Raw genomic sequence first — 21,265 nt, 5'->3', positions numbered from 1 at the left:
TCCTGCTATAATAAACTGAGCATGTGTGAAAATGAGGGGTCCTTTTAAAGATGTCAAATCACAGGTTATTGATGGCTGGAGACATTTCTATACAGTGATAAACATACAGTAGAGCTCTACTGTTCTGACTCTCTTTTTTAATAACCCGATTATATCTAACAACAATGTTAGGGTTCTGTCTGTCTCCATTGTGTTGTATCCTCATGTCCTCTGGTCCTGTCCTCTTCCCACCTCTTTCCCTCATGTGATTCTGTAAGTATTCTTAGGTTGATTATTATGTTGCATGTTGTGAGGAGAGAACATAATTTGAGGAGAGGAAATGCTTTTTTTACCCACATGTAGCCATTTAATTGTGTGAAGGTTTATCAAATAGATATTTGGTATTTGGGCAGAACTTTATTTTATGATGCTTGTTTAATAATTGGATGATGCCGTAGCACTCTAAATAACGTATGATAGTCATTAAGTAATGTTCTTGTTACTGTTAATGATATAATTATAAAAAATGGTGTAGCGTGAATTACAGCAAGCTCCGCTTAATTTAAAATGTCATTATAAACTTCATGAAAGTTAAATAGGCAAGTAGAGGTGATGTTTTTTTGTGTGTGAAATTTGAAGATCATTTTTACAATGAGCACTGTCTGCTCCATAATGATTATGAAGCCATGGACCTAGATTTTAGCATGTAGCTTTAATACTGAAACCAACCTTGTCTGTCTGTGAGCAGCCTCAGATGCAGAGGCAAACATGAAATTCCAACAGGTGCAACCGAGTAAGCAGTCATTAGATTGTAAAGTTGAAATGTCAACAACAACAAAAAAGCTCCTCAGCAAATATTGTGTTTTTCTGTCTTGCCAACTGGAATCTATCCATCAACAATTAATTAATCCCTTAATGTCAATCATCTGCAATGAATACAAAATAACATTTCACTGTCATGTAAATGATTGCGTGAGGTGAACTATGATTTTGGTTGCAGCATATGATTTTGTTGTGCGCTCACAGTGAATTCCTGCGTAAAAAGTAACCAACTGCTAGGGGAGGAAGGGGCCCAGTGGTGCCTCTCTCTGTGTAGTTAGCCAACAGTAAGACAGCTCCTAAGTGCTAGCTAGCCAGTGAGGTGAAACCGCAAGCCTCCACATGCCAATCAATCGGTCAGATTTAAGTCGACTTTGCCAAGTCTTTGGCTTGATGTGTGCAGCCTTTATTTCATGTGGTTTGAAAGCTCTACTTAAGGGGGAAAAACACAAATAAAGAAGTGGGGAAACAAAAGATTGATGACCTGTCAATGGGCCCTCTTCTTCCACCCCTGTCTCTCTCTGTCTCTGTGTCTGTCTCTTTTTTCTGTCTTTCTGTCTTTCTTTCTGTCTTTCTTTCTTTCTTTCTTTCTGTCTTTCTGTCTTTCTTTCTTTCTGTCTTTCTGTCTTTCTTTCTTTCTTTCTCTATCTCCTATATGAAGTGAGATTTGTTAAGCTACCCATCAAGCTGCAGAGAACTGATCTGGTGTTTTATGTCAAATTCACAGATGTTACAGAGGACTGAGTGACCATCTGAAATATATTCCAGTATCATGATAATCTAGGAAATGGCCTATACCAGGCAAGGACACATACATTCTGTGTAAATGAATAGAACATGTTGTTAGCATGCTCTATAGTTTTCCACCTACTAACTTCACAGTTATGGTGGCATAGTAGAGAAAAGGTTACCCTAAAATGTTGTAGCAAATCATCTGTCAATTGCAATAACCAAATGTATTTAATGCACGCTGCATGCACACACACACACACACGCACACGCACACACAGTAATATAGGAGTTGCTACAGTAACATAATTGTTGTTAAATATTAAAATATTACAGTAATGTTACATTTTTATTGGTATATCTTTAATTTAATTGTTCCTTTGCTCCACACACGCACAAACTCGTGCACGCGCCCACGTGCACGCACGCACACACACACAAATCTAGTTAGGTTCATCTGTATATGGGCGGGGAATGCTTAATGACGTCAATTGAATTCGTTAGGTGATGAGCCCTTACCCCGCCCCATGTGGGTCGAGGGAGGGAGACACAGGCTGAGCTGATCCCACGTGTGACGCTTGCATTCCCGGCTCAGTAAAATTCTCTTTAGCGTGCTTCGGTGTAGCGTTGTGCCGCCTGTCTTCGTTAGTTACTGGCTATAGTTGGGTTAGCTATGGAGGGAGACGGGAGCCAAGCCACATCTGGAGGAAGCCCTAATGATTCGCAACACGACCCGGGGTAAGACTGCGAACAGCACTGACACTTTTATCGTTATACATTGTATCAATATTGCCCGGCATATCAAAGCACTGACATTGATGTTGCCTTCCGGATGTAGTCAACTACACCTTTGTTTGATTATATTAGCAAACGGCCTGCCCCTTTTTTCTATAGCAATAGCTCGCTGGGCTTGATAACTAGAGCTCTCTTGCTGCTGCTCTGCCTACGTTTTGTTCGCTTTCTGTCGCTATATCAAGTAGTTAGCTAGAGCTAGCCAAGTAGTTAGCTACACGTCAAAATGGCCGATCTGACATCTGGACTCACTTCTGCTGTGTTCTCCCCTTACAGTAAAATGTTTATCGGTGGTCTCAGCTGGCAAACTTCACCAGGTAAGGATATAATTTGCGGACTACAGTGTGGCATTGTCGGGTTGTGTTTTGTAGTAGCCGAGGCTGCCGGAGCTAGTTGCAACGTCTGATTTTGTGTGTGTGTGTGTGTGTGTGTACCTACCTACTTCAGTGCGCGCAAGGTTATTTTTATTTGATATCATTTGAAGTCCTCTATTCGACCCCTATGTACATACTAGTAACTAGAGGCATTTAATGCTCATACATATAGTCTTTTCTATATTTGACAGAAGAATGAAAACGACCAGTAACCTCCCGTTTGTGTTTCTTTTGCAGACAGCCTGAGAGACTATTTTACTAAATTTGGGGAAATCAGAGAATGTATGGTGATGAGAGATCCAACGACAAAACGCTCCAGGTAATTAGCTAATATATCCCACCTGTGTTTGCAATTGTATTAATTGTGGTTTTGCAGTGTCCTTATGATTACGCAAAATCAGTTAGCAAGCAAGTCAGCCATTTATTTTTGTCGCACGTCGAGCTTTTACAAGCGATTGAATCAGAGCTTTGCAAAGGTAACGCAATTTGACATTGATCACCACTAAAGATAGAATACTGGTGGATCTTTGAATATGCCTGAAAATATGGGAAATAATTAATGACACTTCATGCACATGATTCTTTGTGCAGCATTAAAAGGAAATTGCATTTATATTTAAGAAATAATTGAATATGATATTATGAAAGTTCAACTATTTTGATATCAAGTAGCCTATGGATACGCCAACTTTGGTAAATATTTGTTACAATGTAACATTTGGCTGCATTATATATTTGTTAGGCTACAATGTAGCCTGCCATTTGGCTTTATTGTTTGTATCAATGTAACAGCTGTAGTTATACATACAACTGACTGATTGGCTGTTTGACCACTCTCCTGCGCCACTGACTGACTCACTGATTACAATGTTCCTTGTTTATTTCCACAGGGGCTTTGGATTCGTTACTTACGTAGATGCTGCCAGTGTAGATAACGTCTTAGCTCAGCCACATCACGAATTAGACTCAAAAACGGTATGTCTCCTCTCTTCTGTCACTTTTTAAGTGTTTGTGCTTTTGTGACCCACCTGCCTGGCATGATTGACTATGTCGTATTGAGTTGTCTTTTACGGAGTTGTGATATGTTGTTTGAATTAGTCACACTCACAGCCACATGCAATAAGTAGCCTAGCTAATTATGTGTTCTGAGCATTGCCCACCACCTCCCCCCAGAAATGACAAGACCTTCTGCTAAACCTTTCTTTACCATTGAGGGCCATAGTACATAAAGTAATTTGAGCACTGATGGCAACTGCAAAGCTTTCTGTCCGCAACATCTGAGTGTTTTGACACGGGGAGCAATTTTATTGTTAAATCTGCATATTATATAAAGTGATTGTCATTCTGTGTTTGTTCTCTGAAAATTAATTCCCAGCTGTCTTTATAGATTTTAGTATGCTATATATGCATTGTTGTACGTTTTTGTTTTTCATGCACCGTATTCAATCATCAGGCATTTTCTGTTTACAAAATGTAGTTCTAAATAAATGTGGTTTTTAAAAAGCACCCCACCTTGAGTTAGCTTTAATTTTTCATCCTCCCAGGTCTGTTGTCTGCATATTATCCACTTCCTCTCTGTCTGCATATTATCCACTTCCTCTCTGTCTGCATATTATCCACTTCCTCTCTGTCTGCATATTATCCACTTCCCCTCTCACTGCAAGTCTGCTAAAGTGCACACATTCCCACAACCCATTTTAAATAACAAACCCAAGACTAACTGTTATCCCCAGAGAAAGGCATAAAATATTGGTACATTTTATTGTTGCAGTATATTGATTTTCTGAATGTATGGCTGGATCAAAGGATGCTGGTGGAGGTGCTATAGGACGACTGCCTCATTGTCATGGCTGGAATGGAATAAATATAACGGTATCAAACATATGGCAACTACATGTTCTACTCAAACCATTACAATGAGCCCATGCTATAAGCTCCTCCCACCAGCCTTCTCTGATATTGGATAGCTTAAAACTGACACTCAAATTAAGTTTCATGTTTCTCTGAAGGTGAGTTAGAGTAATGCATTGACTGCAAAAAAATTGTATTGTGATGATTCGCCCTGCATTTAGTGTTTCATTTTCCATATGGGTCAGTTTTCTTGTTCTTGCTGATTCTCGTGCCACTCTGTTGGTTAATATACATTGGAATGCCATTGGATTGAAATGAGAATACACTGACATTTTTTTTTTACATGCATTAACGGTACATTTGCAAACAAACTTAATGTGTTTGCAAAATAACTTCTCCACTTTTCATATCACTTAACTCAATTTGTGAGTTCATAAAATCTATGAAATTGTGCATGACACTAACATTACAGTAGTTTTAGGTTAAGTAATACTGTGTAACTGCCTATGTAACTACCATGTAAAGATGTATGGTAATGTGGGACCAAAAATACTGATTCATTGTAAAGTCACACCGTATTCATGTTCTGTATGTGGTTGTTGTAGTGTATGCCCTAACTTAGCTGTGTGAGTGAGTGCTCAAAGGGCTTGCTCTTTAGGAGCGGTGGAGTGAATACAAGCAGCCTGTATTGTCCTCAAGGACTCACACGAACTGCTCTGACATTGCCAGAAGCTTTAGGTTTATGAAACAGATAGCTGAAGATGTAAAAGGAAATGCCTGTAACTTTCCACATGTCACTTCTGGAAAACTACACTGATATTATTTTAAATGCGCACTTATACGTATTTTGTAGCCTAATGAATTGTTTATAATACAGGGATTTTTATGACTGCAGATTTGAATGTAATGTTGAGATGAGTTAGTACACCTCTAGTTTCAGCCCAGCAAAGGAAGTAGACACACACACACACACACACACACACACACTCCCTAACTCTCAATGTGTACCTTAAAGTGTGCTTTGATGCAATCTCTCCCCTCTCCTTTCTGGACCTGCGTCTACATAGGCTTATTTGAAAACGGCTAATGACATTATCCATGCATTAAGGGTAGAGTAGAGTCTTTAGAGGATGTACTGCTTGTTTGGTATAATGTAATAGAGGCAACATTGAGCTGCCAACTCACCTCTGTGCCTTGGGAGGTGTTCTACATTAAAGTGCTGAAGTGCAGTGTGAAATGGAGGAGAGTCACATCTCACCTTAAAGGTCCAATGCAGCTGTTTTTATCTCAATATCAAATCAATTCTGAGTAAAAATTAAGTACCTTACTGTGATTATTTCAAATAAAAATGTGTCAAAAATAAACACAGCTTCTTAGCAAATAGCAATTTTTCAAGCAATAATTTTGCTAGGGCTGTCTAGGAGTGGTCTGATTGGGAGGGGGAAACTGAAAATGTGCTGTTATTGACAGAGGTTTGGAACGCTTATTGGTCTAAGTAATTTACTGCCTGGTGATGCCAAAACTCCTGACCAAAACAGGCTGAAATTTCAGGCGGTCTTTTCAAACAGCTCTTACACTAAAAGGGCATCAGCGTGATCATTTTCCCAGTATTATTCCTACCTCAGTGTGGAAGTGAAAATAAAACACACTGCCAGATGAGGCTGGGCTGGAAAATTCAAGTCCGTGCAACAAAGACATGGTTTGGTTTGTCTGCATGGGGAATTCAATGCTACTGTGTGTTTTGTCCTTTCATCAGCATACAATCAGTATATATTCCTCTAACATTCAGTCTACATGAATCCCTATTAGAATAGCATATCCTTGCAAAATGCCCTTAAACCCAAATTAATTGTACAACGTTAATTTGTTACTAGTTTTAGTACAGAGTTACTTCACAGGTACACGAGCAGTTAGCATTATTTCAATTGGAGATGCCTTTTTTACATTGTGGCATATGTATTTCCCTCGATTGGATACGCCAAGGCTGCGGCACGTACTGCATGTACATACTGCATGTACTTGACATGCATCATGCTTTATGTAATCCTTTACAACATGGAAATAAAGACTTGGGGTTGAATAATGCTCAGTGTCTGTCGACAATAGGATTTCTGCTGATGTCATTTGTGAAAACAATCTCTTGTAGACTAAACACTTTTCTGGCTAAAACATTCCACACTCCACTAATGCATTCAGACAGCTGAATTCAGACAGTCACTTTCTAACAGCGTCTATTTTTGTCCGTCACACACTGACAGCTCTCTCTGTTACATTTCCCTCTGTTCTTACTTTTTTTTTTTTTAAAGCAATTGACAAGCTCTCAACCTACTTTATGCACAATATTCCACTAATGGTCTTTTCCCCCTTTAGCTATGTGGCCTTAAAGATATAAATGTGAAAGGAGAAATCTTTTGTTCACAGGAAGAGTGAATGTTGGTGTTGTATTCAACCTTACTGTGACAAATGGAAAATGTGTCCTGGCTGTTTTAATGCACTGACTGTTCCATTTACCTGGATGTGTTCTTGTGTATGATTTCACCTTTAGAAGTGTGTGTCAGAGGGGAACATTAATAGGCAAATTAATGTTTCTCAGTTGATTTGCACAAGTTGTTATTGAGGAAGTCCTGTCCTTAGTTCTAACACCTGAATTGATATCACACACATTTTTAGTTTTAGCAAAAAATATTGTTTTTGACAGGGCACAAATCTGCAGTTCCGCACACAGAGCAAATCCTGTAATAAATAGTGAAAACATAAATTACTGTTGTGCAGTAAACTGATGCAACAATTAATAATACAATACCTTTTGTTTTCAGGTCTCATTGTATTCACTCCCAAATGTGCCAATTCACATTGGCTGCCATAATAACCCGTTGGATGGAATCAGGAAATAATTATATCTAGCTGTTCTCCATAAAAGCATGCAGCCAAGCAGCCTTGTATGACCCATGTATTTGAAATCCATAATATAAGCTAAAAGAGTAGATGACTCAGGACAGCGTTATGTGTTTTGAAATTAAAATGATGTTTTCCAGGAGGGAAACATTTAGTGGCTTTGAATAGCATTAATTAAAACCCTCTCATTCAATACATATTGAATGGACTTTTGATTTAGACTTAATTACTGCACAATTATGGCATTAAGTGGTCTATGTGCCATCAATAAATATGGAAATTCTATGGTGCTTTTTTGCTGCTACATTTTTCACATCGTGCTTAAATAGCAACCTGGGCATTAATGCTAGTTATTCATTTTTCTTGGTCAATATACGTTGACTAAACCATGTGTGAAGGGCTATTGAGTTATTAATCAGCTATGCTTCTATGGAGTAATGCAAGATTGTGTGAATTGCCAGACCTGGACTTTTTGATGAGGCAAAGGGAAATTAAAATGGTGCTTTTGATTTCAATCAGCCAGCTTTAATATGACTTGATTAATCTGTGTGAAATCCCACACGGATAATAGTTTACTAGTGTAGGGTGCTTGAGCCCTATGGTTCCCCAGTACAGCTGGTTCTCTTCTCTCCCTGGTAGTTCATTGGTTGATTCATGTCATTGATTGACTAAAGAAGTCCCAGGTCTGAATCAGTCCTTGATCAGAGGGAATGGATGGAAACCAGCAGTCCTGAAGGGGACTTGCGGACCTCGAGTCCTGATTTGAATAGCCCTTGCGTAGTGTCTGTACTGTCAGTTTTGAGGATAATCCTAATATTGTTTGTGTCGTGCATGCCGTTATGTGTGATCCATGAGGAATGCTTTAAATCCACACATCCAAGTCCCTGTCATTAGTTGTTTAAGTGATTGACAACTTTGATTATTGATACCTAATCCTCTCTCTTTATATTTAGATCGATCCTAAAGTTGCCTTCCCTAGACGTGCTCAACCCAAGGTAAGACAACATGCACATTTAGTTTACCTCTTGTGGAGAGGTCTTTTCGTTTTTGGTTTGTTGGTTGGTTTCTATAACACTGGGTGAATTGCTGACCTGCAGTGAAGAGAGTACTCTGTGGAGCTTTTGTGAGGGTCTGGTCATGAAACAGCAGCTAGAGCTGCCGATTTTAGTTTTGGTATATAAGTGTCACTGTGAGGCAGGCTGGTCTGGAGCTTGCTACAGGTGGATGACTGGCTGTCTGATTTATCCCATAGCTGCACCACCACCGTACTTGTTTACATCAGCATGTTGTCTAGAAACCGTAGTGAGGTAGAATTTCCCTGGGTGACTGCTCTAAAGGCTTCGCTGCATTTGATCGAATGAGAGAGTATCACATTGTAGTTGTTCACACAATGTTTTTTCCCTGAAGACGCTGAGATTGATTGGGGAATTTTCTTTTTTTGGAGACATAAAAAGAGCCATTGTTACTCTGTTACCAAGATCAGGTTTCAAACTGAGAATTGACGGAGGTAAAGCTTTCCAAGCCGAGGCACATGTTCTCTTAAGGCTGGGTATGACTACAGTATGAAATTGAGAAACATCTAGGGGATGTGCTTGTTTCTTGATACAGTCTCTCTTCTCCCCTTGTTTCCAGCGGCAGGTAGCCTAGCAGTTAAAGCGTTGGGCCAGGTTACTTGTTTGAAAACCTGAGCCGAAGGTGAAAAATCTGTCTGTGCCCTTGAGCAAGGCACTTAACCTTAATTTGCTCCAGGGGTGGCGTACTACTATGGCTGACCCTAGAAAACCACATATTTCACTGCACCTATCCTGTGTATGTGACAATACAACATGTTTATTTATTAATGCACCTCTTCATGTCAAGTCTAATGGTGTCCAGTAATAGTGATGATACTGACAGGAGTCCAGTCTGACTGTACAGTACTTAGTTCAAGTGCAGACTTTTGATATTCCAGCGTATGTTACTCTCTTTGACAGATTTGTATGGTGCTTTGATATTTTCTGCTCTGTGTGCAAAAAAGAACCCTTGATAAAAAATTATGCAATAATTGTTTAATAAACATTAATTTGATTCAAGAACATTTTTAACAATAAAGAAAGATACATGCACTGTGCAGGCCTATGTAGGTGTTTGTTTCTAAAGACCAATAACACTGTAAATGAACTTGAAGGTGAAATCACACCTTGAGTTGTCTTTTGACCCTTGAGAGCAGGCTCATTAGCAGACAAACCGGCTGTATTTGTTTTAAACCTGAGTGGAGAGAGAATGTGGCTGTCAAAGAACATAGAGCTATATGATTGAAGGGCAGTTAAATCAGCATTGCAGGGGGTTTTGGTGCATGTAAAGTTTTGTACAATAATGTTCAAGCCCTCAGGTTATCGTCGTCGTTTAGAGCCAAATGAGTTGTTTTCTGTTGGTCAGTAACACTGGCTCAGGGTTTTTCATGCCCGTGTTGAATATCTCAGTCAGCGCTTACCTCAGATCATGCTGTCGGCTGCATGCTCATTCTGTCCCAGATTTGAGTGTGTACAGTGTGTGTGGGACAGCGCAAGAAACATCCACCTCAGGCCTTTAAGGCTGGGTAGGGATGGACTGCCTCTGGCTGGCCGGCAGGCTAACTCTGCAATACGGGAATAGCTTCAAGGGTGGCAGGTGTCCACAGCACACTTGTCCAGCTAATTGAAATGAAGAACTTTCCCTGAGTGGACAATCACTGGAGGAGAAATTACGCACTCACTCCCTTGACCGCACACATGCCAGTCCGGTCACTCTGGTCCAAGGCAGCACAGGCAGGCTGGCTCAGGGCCTGGGGCTCCGAGATGAACAGGCATTAAATTAGGTTGCAGTTCTCAGCAGAAGTCAGAACACAACACAGCCGCTAGGTGTTTTCTGTTAAGCGAACCACCCAATAATAAGCTTTATGCAAAAATACAACTGCCATCGCATACAATCATGTGAAATTATGGCATTGTATTTGTGACTTACTTTCCCCATATTTTGGAGTGTGTTGAATATAACTGAAAGAAGTATGTTGTGTACTGTAGCTAGCTAGGGTGTCAGGTTTAACTACATGGAAAAGTAAAGCTGAGTTTGGGGGATTATTACCAAACAGACATATAGTGCCTTTGGAAAGTATTCAGACCCCTTGACTTTTTCCACATTTTGTTAGGTTACAGCCTCTTTATAAAATGTATAAAATTGTTTTTTTCACCTCATCAATCTACACACAATACCCCATAATGACAAAGCAAAAAAATGGTTTTTAGATTTTTTTTTCAAATGTATAAAAAAATCGAATGAAATTCAGACCCTTAACTCAGTACTTTGTTGAAGCACCTTTGGCAACGATTACAGCCTTGAGTCTTCTTGGGTATGATGCTACAAGCTTGTCACACCTGTATTTGGGGAGTTTCTCCCATTCTTCTCTGCAGATCCTCTCAAGCTCTGTCTGGTTGGATGGGGAGCGTCGCTGCACAGCTATTTTCAGGTCTCCAGAGATGTTCGATCTGGTTCACGTACAGGCTCTGACTGGGCCGCTACGGGTACAACTCCGGACCTTATACAGTATGACGTGATTAATCTGTTGTAAGAAGGCTGAATATGTGCTATGATGGGATCAGAGTTTTTATAATCAGGTCACATGGTTAAAAAAAATATAAAGGAAAAACTCCTGTCTTTGGGGAGGATGAAAACCCTGTTGAACTGCAGCAACCTTATGCATATGAATTATATTTTATAGAAGGACTAGAGGAGTTTCCTATACACAGACAGAGAAAGCATAATTTGACAATAAAACTCACAGGGCTGACCTTGCTTTATGCAGGTTTACATCTTGTAGTCCTGCCCTATGCAACTGAACAACTAATAAACAGTGTACTTAGTCTCAGTTATTGTGTTTACTCGTTAATTCCAGTGGATTGAAAAAGTATAGGTAGCCTTGTCAGCCCAAATTTGATCCCATTCATATTTTCTCCCAAACAAATGGGCTATAAATACACAATGTTCCCGCTTCGTTTACCCTGGCCAGAGGGACAAGGCGCATAGTAGGTCAGACTGAAAAATGGTGTCGTTTACATGTAATCCAGCATGTCAGATCCCTAGTGTTTAGCTGTATAGGCTGCTATATTTATGGGAGAGTTTTGCTTGTCTATCGGCAGTGATGTGTTATCACGCTTGCTAAATGAATACCGGAGGAAAGTGTAGAGCGCGCCTTGAGCTTTGTGCCCTGCGATTTCCGTGAATGTGATTAGTCTAGACTCGCAAACAGCCTGCCAGCAGCACTCTGATGTTAAGGACGGATAAATTGTGCGCGAGTTGACAAATCGGTCTAACAGCACTTTCTCCCTCTTTTTAACGCTTTGCGTCAATATATTTTATTAAAAGAAATCAAAAGTGGTGTGGCGCTGCCCCACACCTGATTGAAAAGTGATGTGGCAAATTATAGTCAAGTCAAACCTTGAGTAGTTAGATAGCAGATAGTTAATATACTGCCTGGCAAGTACGATGTAGTTGTAGCCAACTAACGTTAGGTAACTAGCTAACTTACCGGTACGTACTGCTGTAATGCTATGCGGTTCGTAAGGATAGCTTAGCAAACATGACGTGTAACTAAACTTATTTGAGAAGTATTTTATTACATTGCGTAACATTTTGTTAGTATTTGTCATTATGTAAAGCAATGAATTTGTATCTACTCTCGGCGGACTTCAGCTGCAAAAGCATACTCAAACGCGATATCCGCGCGTATAAACCCACTACTCCCTCCTTTCAAAGAGCGCTTCTTCGCACTGGCTTGCAACTCTACGTCGAATAGGAACGCGCTCATCGGCCAAGCACACGCACGCACTATCGTGGATGCAATGTCCGATTCACGTCTGACTAGTGATGCCAATTTGTCAGACTACCCTGGCAACTTTTTTTTCAAATAGCACCTAGCAACACATTTAGCTACTTAAAAAAATGTAAAAGGACACCAAAACGATTTCTCTGTCGCACACTCAGTCACAACACACATGCCTGGCTGCAAACGTGCATTGTGAGTGACCAGGCGCTCAGGCACAGGCAGCAGCAGGCAAGCAAATTGCAAATCGTTGTTGGCTGACTGCAGCAGCAGTAGTACGGCGTCGAAAAGCCAAACCTAATGAATATAGTTGGTCATGAAAGTTTGATCTTGAACAAACTTACAACGTCAATCAACATGTCTCAATCAAAATTGTACAGCCAGAAGAACAGAAAAGAGTGGGAGTCTGTACCTGAACAAATGTCAAATCATATTTTTTGCCAAGCTGGCCAGTCAATTTGAGTAACGTTACTGTGTATTCTAACGCAGTTTTACGTTATCACGCAATGACATCACAACGTAATTTAGCAACAAATCAACCTGCCTCTAGCAACTTACCTTGAAAATTAGTTGGCAACACTGCTTCTGACACCTAATGTAATGAAACAGCAGGGAGCAGGTCTTGAACCCTCAACCTTCTAACCCGAAGTCCAGCGCGCTATCGACTGTGCCGTGCTTATAAACCCTGGGTTGTTACAATACTATGACCAATAAGCATACTATATACTCAATTCATGTCACAAATAGTATGTTGAGTGCGGTTAGCATGAGTATTCAAACACAGCTAAACACTCGCATCTTTCATAGTGAGCAATTTTTTTATTTTACCTTTATTTAACTAGGCAAGTCAGTTAAGAACAAATTCTTATTTTCAATGACTGCCTAGGAACAGTGGGTTAACTGCCTGTTCAGGGGCAGAATGACAGATTTGTATCTTGTCAGCTGGGGGGTTTGAACTTGCAACCTTCCTAGTCCAACGTTCTTAACCACTAGGCTACCCTGCCGCCCCGGGGACAGAGAGAGAGGGGCACAGTATAAGCAGGTTGGTAAACCAGGTGAACAGAGTCAGATCCGTGAACTAGGCCCATCTATCGGCAATCAAAAGCAGTATCTCTCAATGGAGTGCTGTATCTTGCAATTTCTTGGCTTGCAATGTCTCGCAACTTCAGTAAAGCAGGGCCTATCGTCAGTGAAAAGGCTAGGATATTCCACATGCAACAGACTGAACAAACACTCGCATCATTAGCAAAGAGAAGGAGCAGGGGTGTAATCATTAGTCCAAACAGTTGGACAACTGAATCGGCTTAATAAATACACCCCCATGCGAGCCAGCATGAGGGGGAGAGAGTATGGGGCAGGCGGAAAGAACCGTGGTGCGCATAGTTAACGTTATATGTATGACCTTATTATTCGTATCTTTGAGCTATTTGCTTGGGTAGCTATAGCCTAATGTTAGCTAGCTAACATTGAACCTGTTTGGTTAGCTACCTGCAGATTCATGCAGGGTAGTAACATCATGCGTTGTGATTATGGTTCATTGTTTATCTGGCAAGCTAGCTAACGATAAGTGTATGACCTAGCTAACATTGAACCTGGTTGGTTAGCTACCTGCAGATTCATCAAGACAAAGGGTGGCTACTTTGAAGAACCTCAAATATATTGTAATGAAACAGCAGGGAGCAGGTCTCGAACCCTCGACCTTCTAGCCCAAAATCCAGCGAGCTATCGACTGTGCCACAAAAGCATGCTCCAGCGGTAGAGTTGATATCCGCGCTTATAAACCCAGGGTCGATACACTATTTTGAATTGATTAACACTTTTTTTGGTTACTCCATGATTCCATATGTGTTATTTCATAGTTTTGATGTCTTCTATTATTCTTCAATGTAGAAAATAATACAAATAAAGAAAAACCCTTGAATGAGAAGGTAAGTCCAAACTTTTGACAGGTACTGCATATATTAGTGTTATATTTTACATTCATATTTTGAGTAGATTGTTGACAAAAAAAAGTACAACTAAATACATTTGAATCCCACTTTGTAACAAAATGTCAAGGAGTGTGAGTACTTTCTGCAGACACTGTATGCCATTGTTTGAACTCTTGAAGTGTGTCATGATTCATGATTGTAAATGCCTGTTCTTGTTCTCTCCCCGGTCATCTAAGAACATGTTCTCTCTACCACTTTCAGAGCCTGACATCCATTGGTTTTGAGAACCTGTAGATGTCTCTATAATCTCTGTTCATATTTTGTAGGTTGAAAATAATAATAATCATATGCTGGGCCTGTGACCAAACCACCAGAGAGAATATCCTCCACAAAATGTTCAACACCACAATTTGGCCAATAAATGGCTGTTATTTTTGAAAAGAAAGTAAACTATGAATGGTTTTCCAACTCCAACGCTCGGTGGGCTCGTGAGAGACCATTCTCTGGGAGAGGGAGAGAGGGGAAGAAATACAAATGTTGAGCACACACTGCACAGCATAATGGGCTCCTTGAGTTCCCCCCACTAACACGCACCCTCCCTGAGTGCAGAGGCTTTGGCATTTACTGCCATGAGAACTGTCAAAACAATACCTCAGTGGGTGCTGTTCTCTCTGCACAGCATCCCACATCCAACTCAGGCCTCTACAACAACCCCCTGTGTGACTACTGGAAGTATGTGTGTGTGGTGTTGGGTGGAGGGTGAAGTAAGGCTAGGGGGTTGGTGGTAGGTAGGAATTGAGTCCACAGTTGTACTTTTACATGTAATTTTCCCCTTTCTTCTGGTGCCCTGGTGTGAGAGCGGTGTGTACTGAGAAGTAGCTGAGCCGTTAACTCTGGCCGTGAGGGGGTTGGTGGAGGGTGAGTGTGATGCAGAGTGTGAGAACTCCTGGCCAAGTTTTTAATGAAGTCCAAAGGTGAGGATGTGTGAAGTGCTGAACTCTCAGTCTCTCCCTCCTCACAGTGGACGCTTGGCCCTCACCAGGAGAGGGGCACCGGTCCAAGAGCCTAGTTCTCAATCTCCTGTGTGGCCCAGCACTCCGACACCAATTAAGAACCCTGCAAACCACTGCTTAGTCCCATTCAATCTGCTCTCCCCTCCTTTCTCTGTGTGTGCCTCTCTCCCCCTCCTGCTGCAGTTCTAGCAGTCCATGTTTTTTCTGTTGACGACCTGGCAAAGTAGTTCCTCTCCTTTTTTTCCCTCAGTTCTCTGATATTTGCAGCAGGTGCTCCGCTTTTCTGCTGTTGGAGTAATTGAATTGGACAAGCAGGCTTTGGTTAAACCTGACACCACTCTGATTCTTTGAGGGTCTTGGCGTATACGTTGCATAGACCTATAGATGTTTGATGCTCTGAAATGAAAGGTAGGATAATACAAAGAAATGAGCCTGCATTCTACCTTTGATGACATCACAACAAGGAGTTGTTTTGGACTAAGAAAACTGCTATCTATAATGTACAAGCAACACCAACTGTAGTAGGGACTTATTTCTTAGTTTCGATGTGGTGTCATCATCAGCGGTCAGTAATTCTGACTAGGCCCTGTACTATATGGGCAATTCCAGACAAAGTGAAGCTTCCAGGAATTGTGTACAGATCCTTGAGACATGGGGCTGTGCATTATCATGCTGAAACATGAGGTGATGGATGAATGGCACAAGAAGGGGCCTCAAAATCTGTGCATTCAAATGGCCATTGATAAAATACAGTTGTTTGTCTGTAGCTTATGCCTGCCCATACCATAACCCCACCGCCACCATATACGCTATCGGCCCTGTACAGTTGAAAGCTGGACTCATCTGTGAAGAGCACACGTCTCCAGCATGCCAGTGGCCATTGAAGGTGAGTATTTGCCCACTGAAGTCAGTTACAATGCCGAACTGCAGCTAGCTCAAGACTCTGAGTATGATGAGCACACAAATGAGCTTCCCTGAGATGGTATTTGACAGTTTGTGCAGAAATTCTTTGTTTGTTCGAACTCAGTTTCATCAGCTGTCCGGTTGGCTGGTGTCAGACGATCCTGCAGGTGAAGAAGCCGGATGTGGAGGTCCTGTGCTGGCGTGGTTACACACGGTCTGCGGTTGTGAGGCCGGTTGGACGAACTGCCAAATTCTCTAAAACAACATTTGAGGCGCCTTATGGTAGATAAATTCAAATGTAATTCTCTGGCAACATCTCTGGTGGACATTCCTGCAGTCAGCATGCCAATTGCACGCTCCCTCAAAACTGGAGGCATTGTGTTGTGTGACAGAACTTCACATTTTAGTGGCTTTTTATTTGTCCCCAGCACAAGGTGCACCTGTGTAATTATCATGCTGTTTAATCATCTTCTTGATATGCCACACCTGTCAGGTATATGGATTATCTTGGCAAAGGATAAATGCTCACTAACAGGGATGTAAACACATTTGTTTACAAAACTTGAGAAAAATATGTTTTTTGTCCGTGTGGAATATTTCTGGGATATTTTATTTCAGCTCCTGAAACATGGGACCAACACTTTACGTGGGGCATTTATATTTTTGTTCAGCATAGTTTCACTTTGCAATCATTGGTTTTTGTTTGACGTACATTTTACAGTGAAAACCTGAGTCTTAGCATCACTCTTTTACTGTGTAATTGCCAATATGTTTTTCTGAAACTAAATAGTCTTGGACTGAAGCTCTAGGTTGAACCACTGTGTCTCTCACTCCGGGTCTGAAATGACATGACTGGCCACAGTTGGTCTAGCCCTGCCTCCCTCTGGTCTCAGGTCACTGCCTAGGCATGCGTCACAGAGGCCTGCTGAATGTATCCCTACCCTGCTGTTGCTGCCCTGGCGGTTGGAGGGGGTTTGTTGGGGAGTCAGTCGGTGTGTTCGTGTGGAACAGAACAGGCAGGCAGCAGGACAGGAGAGGGTCAGGACCCTGGAGTGGAGGCTGCAGGGTTTGGCCTTCCCCAAACTGATCCTGAGTGACGTTAATGAGGAGCACGCCAGAAGAGAGAGAACCATGCCGGGTCAAACAAAAGTCGCTGGTTCTCAACAGTCAACATGGCTGCTTCCATAGCCCTGCAGTCTACCTCTACTAGACATTCTCTAGTCTCTGGATGAAGGAGGCAGGAAGGACTCCTTCCCTTTCACTCTACCCCTGTCCTTCCTCCTTCACCTCTTCATCTTCAAACAGAGCAATGTAAACATGTATCTCATGACAAGCCTTTCTGTGATTGTCCTCATGTTGAGCTGCACATGAGGCTGTAAAAGCATGGAGTTGATTGAAAAGGACAGAAGACATTGTTTTGACAGGTATTTTTTCCCCTCTGTCTATTTAGTATGCACTGATAGTATTGTACCAGTCACCATTGATTTGCTTCCTTTAATCCATTGTTCTAACTGCACTCCTCCCACCCCTCCTTTTACACACTCCTCCCACCCAGGCACAACCCCATCTGTATAGCATCACTTTCTGTGTTTCCGCACAATACACTATATATACAAAAGTATGTGGACACCCCTTCAAATGAGTGGATTTGGCTATTTCATCCACACCTTTTGCTGACAGGTGTATAAAAGGTACAAACTGCCCCTGGAAGCAACGTCAGCACAATAGCTGTTTGTCGGGAGCTTCACGAGATGGGTTTCCATGGCAGAGCAGCTGCACACTAGCCTATGATCACCATCCTCAATGGCAATCATCGTCTGGAGCTGTGTAAAGCTCACCGCCATTTGACTCTGGAGCAGCGGAAACGCGTTCTCTGGAGTGATGAATCTCGCTTCACCTTCTGGCAGTCTGACAGAGCAATCTGAGATTGGCGGATGCCAGGGGAGAAAGCTACATGCCCAAATGCATAGTGCCAAACCTTTAAAGTTTGATGGAGGAGAAATAATGATCTGGGGCTGTTTTTCATGGTTCGGCCCCTTAGTTCCAGTTAAGGGACATCTTTGTTACAGCATACAATGACATTTTAGACAATTCTGTGGTTCCAACTTTGTGGCAACAGTTTAGGGAAGGCCCTTTCTTGTTTCAGCATGGCAATGCCCCTGTGCACAAAGTGAGGTCCATGCAGAAATGGTTTGTCAAGATTCGAATGGAAGATCTTGACTGGCCTGCACAGAGCCCTGACCTCAACCCCATGGAACACCTTTGTGATGAATTGGAACGCCGACTGCGAGCCAGGCCTAATCGCCCAACATCAGTGCCTGACCTCACTAATGCTCTTGTCCCTGCAGCAATGTTTCAACATCTAGTGGAAAGCCTTCCCAGAAGAGTGGAGTATGTTATAGCAGTAATGATGGGACCAACTCCATATTATGATTTTGGAGTGAGATGTTTGACGAGCAGGTGTCCACATACTTTTGGTCAAATAGTGTATATGAATGGAAAATTGGTGCAATTCTTTACTCTGAACCTGACTTCTCACGGTGCAGTGCTGTCAGACATATTTCAAACCCCCTGTGGACTGAGACAGGTTATTAAACAGTGACAAACTGGGTTTGGAGCAACCTCTCCTTTACCACGGTGATGTCTGCCAGAGAGAGAAAGAGAGCGATGCTGTTGTCGGAGCGGGGAGAGAATGATACCGTGTAGGAGCTAGGAGACGGCATGCCAGTTCACTCCCTTCTCTTTGATACTGGTGCTATTTCGTCATAAGGCTATGCATATAGCGCTGTGTGTGTGTAAGACAGGTGAGCGGACTAGACTTTTAGTGGCATCTTCTACTAGGAATTTTTAAGAGTCAATGAACAGCGATCCACTTTTTAAAGGGGTTTTGGGAATTAGAATGTGTATACATTTATTTATACAAGCTTATAAAAAATTGTGTTGCCATTCAATTTTTGTATGACACTGGACCAAGGCAACCTTGAACTGCTTCTGAATTTTAAATATCCATTGTAAATTGGGACATGGAATTAAAGTCTGCCTGTAGCCAGCTATTATGACTGTGAGCTTAGACATTGCTTATGGCGGTTCATGCTAGCAATCGGACACTAGCCAGTCAGTTGTCAGTAACAAGGGAGTCAGACTCCTTTAACGCCACTGCGCCCGGTTCCTGTCCATCTGTCACTGTCTGAGGTACTGGATATTTTGCGGAAGGCATGACTAATCAATCCTGTTTGTGTATGCCACAGAGAGTGAGAGGGAGAGCAGCCCAAATAACAAGGGCTGGCTGACCTGCCGCGCCGGCGTCCTTGCCTGCCGATTGTCCTTCAGCCGGCTGCTGAGCTGTGCTGTGTTGGAGCCTCACCAACACCACAACACTTATCTGACTGGGTGACTGTGGAGGCTGCTCTGCTCTGCTCCTCTTTTCTCTGCTGCTCATTCACTGCAGCACAGAATATACCCTTTTTGTCTGGCAACCTAATCTCTCTCTGTCTCTCTGTCTCTCGGTCTCTCTGTCTCGGTCTCACTGTCTCTCTCTCCCTGCCTCTCGTTTGCTCCAGCTTTTCCTACAGCATGATAAATCTGATGCTAAATTTAGAGGCCATTTTTATTGAGCAGTGAGGGATTACTGGCACAGAGAGAGCGGGCGAGAGAGAGAGAGAGCGTGTGTGAGAGATGGGGAGAGAGGGAGAGAGAGCGAGGGGGAAAGAGGGAGACAGTTGGAGGGAAAGAGTGGCAGGCTTTCTATCTCCAATAGGCCTAACAGGAGGAGCTTACGTTCTGTTTTAAAGCATCCTCTGTGTTTATATGTTGTACTGTCACATCAGTACACCTGTCTAATAGCTACATGGTATGGTCTCCCATTGTCAATCATTCCTGTTACAAAGAATGGGTTTGGTTAAAGAAGACACATTTCTGTTGGACATTCATGTATACATTACACAATATCGTAATCTTCTAAGGCCTGTTTTCTGATATCTATCTTATTTTCTAATGTGTAGGCTGTAGTTTCTCAGAAGATGATGGTAGCCCTTCCATGGTGCTGACTCAGCACCCCCTGTGTTAACGTGTTCCTGGTGCTCTGACACAGAGTGAGGGTGTTATAGATGCTGCTGGTCTTTAGGTCCTAGACATAATGCTTTGCTTCAGGAGGAAGGCAGAGCAGCAAAGCACTGCTCTATAATCTCACCACACATAGAACAGGGTCCTGGCCTCTCCCAGATGTTGATGCGTAAGAATTTATAGCCTTCTTCCCAGTCTCTCCCCTCCACCCATCCTATACACGTCTTCACAATGTTACCCACTCAAACACCTTGGCCTTCATCTGGAAAACACACTGTTACCCACTCATTCACCTTGCCTTTCCTCTGGAAAATACACTGTTACCCACTCATTCACCTTGGCTTTCCTCTGGAAAACACACTGTTACCCACTCATTCACCTTGGCTTTCCTCTGGAAAACACACTGTTACCCACTCATTCACCTTGGCCTTGATCTGGAAAACACACTGTTACCCACTCATTCACCTTGGCCTTGATCTGGAAAACACACTGTTACCCACTCATTCACCTTGGCTTTCCTCTGGAAAACACACTGTTACCCACTCATTCACCTTGGCTTTCCTCTGGAAAACACACTGTTACCCACTCATTCACCTTGGCTTTCCTCTGGAAAACACACTGTTACCCACTCATTCACCGTGGCTTTCCTCTGGAAAACACACTGTTACCCACTCATTCACCTTGGCCTTCCTCTGGAAAACACACTGTTACCCACTCATTCACCTTGGCCTTCATCTGGAAAACACACTGTTACCCACTCATTCACCTTGGCTTTCCTCTGGAAAACACACTGTTACCCACTCATTCACCTTGCCTTTCCTCTGGAAAACACACTGTTACCCACTCATTCACCTTGGCTTTCCTCTGGAAAACACACTGTTACCCACTCATTCACCTTGCCTTTCCTCTGGACAACACACTGTTACCCACTCATTCACCTTGGCTTTCCTCTGGACAACACACTGTTACCCACTCATTCACCTTGCCTTTCCTCTGGAAAACACACTGTTACCCACTCATTCACCTTGGCTTTCCTCTGGACAACACATACTGTTCAGTATAATTAGTTACCTGCTAAGA

At 42.2% G+C, this 21,265-nt stretch overlaps 1 protein-coding gene across 2 annotated transcripts in view; it reads left to right on the top strand.

Annotated features, from left to right (window-relative positions):
- Nucleotides 1-2,041: 2,041 nt before the first annotated feature.
- Nucleotides 2,042-21,265, top strand: part of LOC109909234 (RNA-binding protein Musashi homolog 2-like) — a 322,173-nt gene continuing 302,949 nt past the window's right edge. For both annotated transcript variants that reach the window (XM_031795526.1, XM_031795527.1), the window contains exons 1-5: nucleotides 2,042-2,265; nucleotides 2,596-2,636; nucleotides 2,931-3,012; nucleotides 3,584-3,668; nucleotides 8,393-8,434. In XM_031795526.1, the coding sequence (XP_031651386.1) occupies nucleotides 2,201-2,265; nucleotides 2,596-2,636; nucleotides 2,931-3,012; nucleotides 3,584-3,668; nucleotides 8,393-8,434 (315 nt within the window). In that variant the 5' untranslated portion in view covers nucleotides 2,042-2,200. The remainder of the gene's footprint in view (nucleotides 2,266-2,595; nucleotides 2,637-2,930; nucleotides 3,013-3,583; nucleotides 3,669-8,392; nucleotides 8,435-21,265) is intronic.

This window comes from Oncorhynchus kisutch, linkage group LG18 (assembly GCF_002021735.2).
Source record: "Oncorhynchus kisutch isolate 150728-3 linkage group LG18, Okis_V2, whole genome shotgun sequence".
Taxonomy (NCBI): Eukaryota; Metazoa; Chordata; class Actinopteri; order Salmoniformes; family Salmonidae; genus Oncorhynchus; species Oncorhynchus kisutch.
This window is presented reverse-complemented; position numbering and strand designations above follow the sequence as displayed.